This window comes from Carcharodon carcharias, chromosome 2 (genome assembly GCF_017639515.1).
Source record: "Carcharodon carcharias isolate sCarCar2 chromosome 2, sCarCar2.pri, whole genome shotgun sequence".
Classification (NCBI taxonomy): Eukaryota; Metazoa; Chordata; class Chondrichthyes; order Lamniformes; family Lamnidae; genus Carcharodon; species Carcharodon carcharias.
This window is the reverse complement of record NC_054468.1, coordinates 180,504,256-180,513,543: the sequence shown is the minus strand read 5'-3', so window position 1 is coordinate 180,513,543 and position 9,288 is coordinate 180,504,256. Positions and strand designations below refer to the sequence as shown.

Below are 9,288 nucleotides of genomic sequence, written 5' to 3'. Positions count from 1 at the left end.
TTATGTAAGGTCCACTGCCACCTTTGACAAGGACAAGCAGGCCAAACAAATCTCCATGTGAGGCCTGACAAAGGCTTCAGTCAACTGAATACACATCTCTTTAATCCTACACTCAAATTCCTCTTTCAGTGAAGGCTAACTTGCTCGCTGCCTCTTTACTTGCAGCTTTCACCTGCATGTTAACTCAAAATAACAAGATGGCAAGGATAGTCAGTAATGATTCGACATGCCCACCATAGTTTTCTCCAGACATGTAGGGAAGCCTCTGGTTTTCTATTCTTAAAAAGACAATGTAGAGCTTCACTCTCTCAGCCCTGAACACTGCATCTGCTGTGTTCCTTGCCACTCACATAGCATGTATGGTTTCCCTTGAGCACTCCTTGCATCCATCCACATCTCACATCAGGGCACCAGCAGCAGTCGATGCAATGACCTTGCTGAACACTCTGGGCAGACATCATTTTCAGAGGTAGGAACATGAGCTGAAAGTAATGGCTGACATGATGTGTGTCCAGCCATAAACTCACAAATGATGGCCAATGCTTAATCATTCACTTGGGATTATTGAGTAGTCACTATGTTAATAATGTGAGAGATCTGAATATATAGTAGTTCATTATTGGACTCTGATGGGTGCCCAAATTCCAAACCCTTAAATGCCGGCGACGATTAAAGTAACTAGCACAAGATGGAATCTGGGATGCTTCCAAACTGTAAAGTGAACATATATTTACAAGTGCCAATACAATATACAATGGTTGCAGACCCATGCCATTTGTGTGCCTTCAAAACTTTTTAATCTTTCTTTTTCTATTATTACTTCTAGCTGCAGCCCTGACATCCACATCTGAGGTGGAGGTAGCCTGCTGACCGCCATGCCCAGTTGACTGTGAGGAATTCGGTGAGCATCCTCTCATGGCCCGAGGCTCAGAAGGCCCTGCCTGTTAAGGGTCTCAAGGTGTACCCTTCCTGGTCTGACCTGCTGGAGGCGATGGGGTCACTGGCAGAGGGAATGGCAGAGCACCCTTGGAGTGTCCTGGGATGAAGCCCCCGGGGTGCCTGGCTGGCTTTCCTCCGCCCTGTGGGTGCCCGATGACACCTCCCCAACTAATTGAGCTGAAGAGACACCTGGAGGAGGGTTGAGGTTTCCCATCCTCCTCTCACCTAGCCACTCCTTCACTGCACCCAGGTTAAAGTGACAGAGTGCAGGTCCAAGTGCTTATCCAGCAGCCACTGTGAGTTCTGTTGGACCTGGGTCTCCAAGGCGGCCGCCACTTTTTCCATGGAGGCAGCCAAGCTCTCATATGCTGCAGCCACAACATCATACAGAACTTGAATAGATTCCTCCAGCCTTCGGTCCAGTCTGTGAATGGGCTCTGCCTGATGTTCCCCTGCCTGTCTCTGCATCTCCAACAGGTCTCTTACGGCTGAGTCCAGAGGCTTATCATCTACGTGGGGCTGAGTAGGGGCCTGGTCTCCAGCAGTCCTCTGAGTGCCAGAGACCTCAGCTGTCACTTCCTCCATCAGCTGTGGACCTGTGTCTGTGATGTGCTCACTAGATTGCGACTTTGAGCCTACTCTAGGAAGCACACACACTGAGGTGAGTCTATCTGCGCTGGTGGAGTGTGCACGTGAATGCTGTGACAGTGCATCTTCTGAGGCATCATATTCAGAGATGGAGTTGGGGCTGGTTCTGTGACTGGTCTCCCTTGTGGGTTTCCTGCTTTTCTGGCTGGTGCCTGGAACGGAGAAAAGAAAGATTTAGTGGATGCCTGAGCAGGCTGCCTTGCTAAAGCAATATCTCACTCAATTGTCGCACCTGACAACTGCAGACTGGAGGCATTCTTACTGGATTGTTGGGGGAGTCCTATCTCACCTTCAGCGCAGGCAATGTCCTGCTCCTCTCCAGCTAGCTCAGCGGCCTCCTCCTCAAAAAAGATGAGGATTCTAATGCCGGACAGGCCACCTCTGGTCTGGCCTGCTCCCTCCTATTGTGCAAGTTCTTGTCCTACAGAAAGACAGAAGGATTGAGTGTCATCTCAATGGGTGCATGAGCAGTTTAAGGGCATGCATACCTATGCCAGCTCCTGAGTCCTCTCCAGTCAGTGATTAATAAGCAGGATGTCCTGCAACAGATAGAAAATTGAGAGCATGAAGTGATTGGCACACATTCAGTGCACATATCCCATCTGCTGCTGAGTCAAAGCAACCCTAACTGCTGTCTGACATCCCTGTGCACACACACACTTACACTGCCTGATAGGAAGAGTGGGCCATTTGGATGCCCTTATGAGAGTCATTTTGCAGTGAGTAGACTATGCCACTTACCCTGGCAGAGTGCAACGGTTCGTTCGTCAATTTTCTGCACTGCTGGGCAGATCACCTGTGGGCCCCATGGGCACTGACTTAACTGTGACCTCCTTCCAGGAAACAGCACCTCCCGTCTTCCCCAGAGGGCCTGGAGGAGAGTCTGCAGGGAGGTTTCACTGAACCGTGGGGCTACACATTATCTTCTCTGTGACATTGTGGTCCCAGCAGAGTCTTGGATGACAGCCAGGCTGATGCTCCTGGCCTGCAGTGATGCTCCTGGCTGACCAGCTGCTCTTTAATGATGGCTCCTGGAACTTCGACCCCATGAAGTAATGGCGGGGACGGTGGCTTCCTGCCTGCCCCCACTGTGAGAATTGGCGAGCTCCTTGCAGATGCATATGTAGCTGAACAGCACAAGATCCCACATGGTCAACCATTGTGCTTCCTATTGGAAATCACTCTCACTTACACGCCTGTCACCAAACTTAGACACCAGAACATAAGATCCCACCCCTTGATCCAGATTTCATATATATTTAATATTGGAACTTTGACTGCAACATGGGACTTTGAATAATTCAAATCTGCACAACACCATTCATTCAATACCAATCATTTGTTCAGTATTAGGAAAGTCAGTTTTTGACAGGATGAATGCCATTCTTGGGATATAGTTCCTGTCACACCAGAAACTTGGTTATCTATCGTAAAGAAGAGGACATCACCCATAGGTAAAGGAAATTTGTGAATAATCTTGTTTCTTTCTATATTTAGCCTGACACAATGAGTTTTAACTTCCGATCTTCAGGAGTACTTAAATGCCCTAATCAAGTTCTCAGTATTTTCAAATTGTACTTGTGCCTTCTCACTGTAAAGATGAGATATTCTAGAAAAAATCGAAGATTGATCCCTGGCTTAGGCCCAACACAATGAGCACCCAGCAGTCTCCTTACTCAAATCTAAATATCATAAATTAGCGAATTCCAACAACTACTATAAAACAAAAAAATGTTGGAAATACTCAGCAGGTCAGGCAGCATGTGTGGAGAGAAACTGTTAACACTTCAGGTTGACAACCTTTCATCCGAATTGAAGGAAGATAGAATTGTAAGAGTTTTTTAGCCAGTAGAAAGGGGGATGGGGCAGTGATAGGACGGAGGGCCAGGGAGATTAACTAACAAAAGATTTCTTGCTGCAAAAGCCAAATGAATGGTCATGGATATGGTAAAAATAACAAAGATTGTGTCCAGATGAGGTGTAAATGGTTACTTAGCAGCCATCTGAATGCAACATGAGTGGATAAAGAAAGAAACAAGCCAGCAAAAAACCACATAGAACAAGATGAAGGCAGAGGTTATGATCTAGTTGAACTCAATATTGAGGCCAAAAGGCTGTAGAGTAGCGAGTTCAAAGATGAGGTGTTGCTCTTTGAGCTGGCGTTGAGCTTCACTGGAACATTGTAGCAGGCCATGGACAGAAAGGTCAGACCTTGGAGGCAAGGTGGAGAATTAAAATGACAAGCGACAGGAAGCTCAGGATCATAGTTGCGGACTAAATGGAAGCAGTCCACAAAATGGCACTTGGTCTGCATTCAGTCTCCCCAGTGTATGGGAGACCACATTGTGAGCAGCAAATACAGGATACTAAATTAAAAGTACATCATGGAAAACACTGCTTCACTTGAATGGAGTGTTCTGGACCTTGGATGGTGAGAAGGGAGGAGGTGGAAGGGCAGGTGTTGCATCCTTGTGCTTGCACAGAAAGGTATTTAGGGAAGGGAGAGGGTGTTAGGGGTGACTGAGGAGTGGACCTGCGTGTCACGGAGGGAATGATGCCTTCAGAATGCTGAAAGGGGTGGGGGGTGGGTAGACGAGGAGGCTCCATTAGCACACCCATCCTCAATAATGTAGGAGCGCAGCATGTCAGTACAAAAGACAAGGCTGAATCATTTGCAACCATCTTCAGCAAGAGTGCTAAGTGGATTATCTATCTCAGCCTCCTAGCATTACAGACACCAGGCTCCTGCCAATTCAATTCACTTCACCTGATATCAAGGAATGGCTGAACGCACTGGATGGAGGGAAGGCTAGCGACCCAACAACATCCTGGCTGCAGCACCAAAGGCTAAGCAATTTGTATTGGCAAAAAGAATGGTGTGATGATTTGGTTCCTGCTTGCTACGAATAACGAGGTGTGAATATGTGTCAAGGGCAGAATATTGCAATCGTTGGGCGGGTGAGTACCTGACACGAACAAACGTAAAATGATGCACGATGGCGTCAGTCGAGCATCCCGACGTCATCTCGCACTCGCGCGATATTTCAGTCGGCAGGCATGTGTAGGAGTCAGCAGCGCATCCGCCGATAATTAAGCAGCCTATTAAGGCACTTAAGGAACTAATCGACTTGAATTTTTTGCTGTCTGTCCAACTGTTCGGTTGGCGGGCGGGCAAAAAGGCCAGGCCTTAGCATTTTTGGTGAAACCTCATCCACGGGCAGAATGAGGTTTCATCCAGTGATTTAAAAATACCTTTTGCACTCATATTTTACATGTCCCTGCTCATGTGACAAAGTCACATGAGGGGATATGTTTTCATTATTTTAAAATTCTTTATTTATATCGATAAAGATCTTCAGCTCCTCGGGGCAGCTCTGTGCCTCAGAGGCTTTTACTGTGTGCACCCACGTGAACATCAGCGTTCATTAATTGGCCAGCCATCGTGAAATCCATGTTGGGGCCCGATCGCGGGCAGTGGTCAGCACTCCTGGGCCCACCCGACAAGGGCAAACTTCTGCCCCAATTTTTTTTCCCTGATTTCTCTTCCTTGCTCTCTCAATTTCAATGTTTTCAGAATTAAAATACAAAGTCCATCATGTAAAACCTCATCAAAACGAAAAGGGGTAAAAAAAGAAAACAAAGTAAATCAGGAAGCAGTAAATCTGACAGTAAAATCTGGTTTTAAAACCTTAAATGTTGCAGTAGGCAGGAAAAACTGAGGGAGGTAAAGAGTTTTGCAGTCGGAGAACAGAATGGGTCAGGGTAGGTAGGTGGGTGATGACCTGAGATCTCAACACAGTACCAAGACTGAATTGTTCATAGGGTGTAAAATGACACCCAGCACTCTTCAGTTATGCGTTTCATACCTTAGGCCATAAATATGAATAAATAATATTAAAAGGGCAATGTAGTGGTGCAATACATTGGTGTTTACCTGCCTCAGTGGAAAGGAATGAAGCACTACTAAGCTACAGAACTTTTGTATTACTTGACAAGCAAATCTGGTGATTCTGTGACTGTCAAGCATGCATCACTGCACAGTACAAGTGGCCACAGCAAACTCAACAACTTCCCCATGTTCAATGCATTTTCTGTAAATCCACATGTGAAGGTGCTGAGAAACTGACTGCACATAATAAAATTCACTTATAACGTTCAAAGATGATCCAGTTATTTATTATCACCATTGATATCCATAGGCTTGAGCAAAATTTTAAATCAACAGATACAAACCTGACTCTTCGGTAATGAAAAAAATACCAATCCTTACAACAGTTAACAATCCTGCATATATGGGCAATACATGTAAAACAAATCTTAAGCTATAGTTAGATAATTGCTGATAAGCCTCGTCACTCCTCCTCTACTTTCTTCCTTCCACTCCTGAATATTATTTGACTTTAGTGGAGATGGCGTACATTGTGACAAAACCCAAAAAAACCCAAACCTGTTTGCCTGTCCTCACCCAGAATACTGCTAATTGCAATCTTTCCAACTAGGTATTACTAGATTGGAATCAGGAGCAAGAATCTTTGCTGATTTCCCCCTCTCTCATCCAGAAGCCCTAACACCAATAATAACACAATATTATTAATATTTTAATAACAGCAACAACTTTTGTACTGAGACTTATACAATAAAACAGGATGTTGACCACTATTGTGATTATCTACTTCAGAGTAAAACATGAATCATTAATTCAGCATTGGCTCAACATCAAGTGGTCATTATTTAGAGGTTTTTTTAAAAAGTGAGGCCATTGCGACAGATTTTACTGCTGCACATGTTTTAAACATTCAAGTTCTAGGAAACACAGGAGCAAATTGTCTCTATCACATTAAAGAAATCCAGAGTACAATATCATTACTATTTTACATTAAAACTGTATAAATAACAATAACATCTGGTAAACTTTAGAGCAAGTCTTACGTTGATGAAGTAACTCAAGTGTATTTGTAGTATGACATTAATACCTTGTTGCACAAAATGGGTCTTTGCAAATTACTTGAATCATATATCTGTAGCCTGCACTTAGGTCATGCTAATTTCATGTTGTACAACCATTGATTAATTCCCTGTAAAATTAGCCATAAATTCAAGGTGCCTGCTCAGTTGCAAGGATGCATCAGAGTTTTGCTAACCTGAGGCTTGGAATCCCGATACATTTGACAATAGATAATAGCTTCTTGGTATTTTTACAGGAAGATATCAGAGATTCTCCAGGAAATAGGCTATTTTCTTCGAGGTTAACAATATAAATTTACTTTAGGAAAGTCTATGCACTGTCAGTTAATAGCATAAGTTCCTGCAAGCGATTGGTGGGACTCTTGAGAATTGAGGTTATGAGCTCCACATGTTTGCCGATGAGTGGCTACCAGAAGCTCTGTATATACCGTGCCTTGGCCAAAGTGCGGCATAGAGGCCAAAGCACCATTTCTCATATTGGAATTTTGAATCGAGGATGTTGTTTCTGTCCTGTAAAGCTGTGCTTTCATTTCACAGTAACCAAACCTACTTAAAAGAATGTAGAAATCTCGGCGAAAAGTCTTTGTGAAAAATGCATACAGGAAAGGATTAGCACAAGAATTGATTGGGTAAAACAAAACCAGAAGTATTTTGGAACTGGACACTGTGATAAAAGGGACCTTTAGAGCTGCTGAAATCGCAAAGAAAGATATTGGTGACATGCAAACGAAATCTGTGAAGATTAGCACAGCCATGCGTTTGGCAATTTTTGTATCACCATTTGTAGAGATAAAGTTGGGGTTTCTAACTGTTAGGTAGATTTTAATATAGCAGAAACAAATGATCAAAAATGCAATAACGTTCAGTAGCAAAATGAAAATAATGTAAGCCTGAGAAACTGGGGAGTTTATATCCATAGGGAGGCAGATGCTAACCTTCTTGTAGTTACTGATCCCGACAAGAGGCAGTACTGCAACAATGAAAGAAAATGCCCAACCACCACACATAATCACAATGGCATGCCTCAGATGGAGTTTTCTGTCCAGCTGCATGGCATAAGTAATTGTGTGCCACCTTTCCAAGGTGATAACAGTAAGTGTGTACACTGAGAGCTCACTGGCAAAAACAGTGAAGAACCCAGCGGACGCACAACCAGCACCAGTCTGCCAGTCTATGGCATAGTTATAATACTGGCCTTTGGTTCGGATGTCTACAGAAGCAATAAGCAACAAATAAAGGCCCATGCAAAAGTCAGAAAAAGCAAGATTGCACATAAGAAATCGTGGAACGGTGAGTTTATATCGACTGGTTAATAAGACTATGAGTACAACTGCATTCCCTATAATAGCAAGAATATTCATTAGCCATATTATGACTCTTAAAATATCTTTTCCCACAATATCTTCACATGGGTTGAAGTCATCCGCTTTTGGATTACAAATCACATCTGCTACATTTGAGCAGAGACCATAGTCAAAAAATGGTTCATCTTCATTTAATTCAAACGATGCCTCATTTTCAAGGAATGCATATTGCTGAGGTACAGCAGAGTTCATCTGCAAAGATCTTTTTAAATGCGTGGAACCGAGCTCAGATTCAGTCTCGGAGCTTGTGTTGCTGAAATCATAATTCTTGCTAAAGAACTTGTTACATATTGGAACCCATTGTAACCTGGAAGAAAGAAAAGTTACAACTTTTAGAACAATCCTATTGAGAATTGAGCAACCTAGAATCAATAACATTTAGGGTACATAAAGGGTAAGGAACATCTAGGGCAGAGTGTCTTTTGCTTAAAGCATGAACTCAATGAGTACGTGGAAAAAAAGTCAGAAATCCATTTTACAATTAATAAGATACCATTGTTTTTCTTTCTTCACAAAGCTACTCTAGAGAGGCCCAAGACATAGCAGAACATCTGAGTCCTGGAGCACTCCACTCATTTCAATGAAAGTTGCAACATCAGATTGGCCTGGGAACCAATCTGGTGCCCACTCTACTGAATGGGCACTACTGCACATTCAGCTGGTGAACAGCTCTTCTGGAGTTGGACTGCTCCAAATCAGTTTCATGTATTCCTTTCTTTATCAAAACTACTTTAAACTAAAATATTGCCTTATACATATCTTCCTCTTTTAATGCTTTGAAAAAAATTATGGGATGTGGGTGTCACTGGCAAGGACAGCATTTGTTGCCTATCTCTAATTGCCCTTTCAACTGAGTGGCTTGCTAGGCCATTGCAGAGGTTAATTAAGAGTCAAAAACATTGCTGTGGGTCTGGAGTTACATGTATGCCAGACTGGGTAAGGATGGCAGATTTATTTCCCTAAAAGGCATTAGTGAACCAGATGGGTTTCTAAACAACAATTAGTGGTAGTTTCATAGTCACCATTCCTGAAACTAGCTTTATATTCCACCAACTGCCCTGATGAAATTTCAACATTAGCCTGGGACTCTGCATTACTAGTCCAGCGATATTATCACTACACTACCGTCTCCTCCTTAACATTACTATTGGCCATGAACATGTGTGTTTTTTTAACCAGTCCCAACATTCAGATGTTTTGGAGGAATGGAGTAGCAGCAAATCAAGATTCCTCGCCCTGTCTCAATTTTCTGAGTGGTGGCTCATTACATATGATCAAGTGTAAACTCTTGATGGATTGAACACCATTTAGGATGGTGCCACTATTCTAGAGCAGAGAATCCTTTCAAACAGTGGGAAGCAATGGGAAGTGG

The 9,288-nt window shown here is 43.3% G+C and overlaps 1 protein-coding gene across 5 annotated transcripts in view; it reads right to left on the bottom strand.

Annotated features, from left to right (window-relative positions):
- Positions 1–5,747: 5,747 nt before the first annotated feature.
- LOC121272797 (lutropin-choriogonadotropic hormone receptor-like) overlaps positions 5,748–9,288 on the bottom strand; it is a 216,589-nt gene continuing 213,048 nt past the window's right edge. For all 5 annotated transcript variants that reach the window (XM_041179579.1, XM_041179587.1, XM_041179597.1 and 2 more), the window contains one exon: positions 5,748–8,223. In XM_041179579.1, the coding sequence (XP_041035513.1) occupies positions 6,873–8,223 (1,351 nt within the window). In that variant the 3' untranslated portion in view covers positions 5,748–6,872. The remainder of the gene's footprint in view (positions 8,224–9,288) is intronic.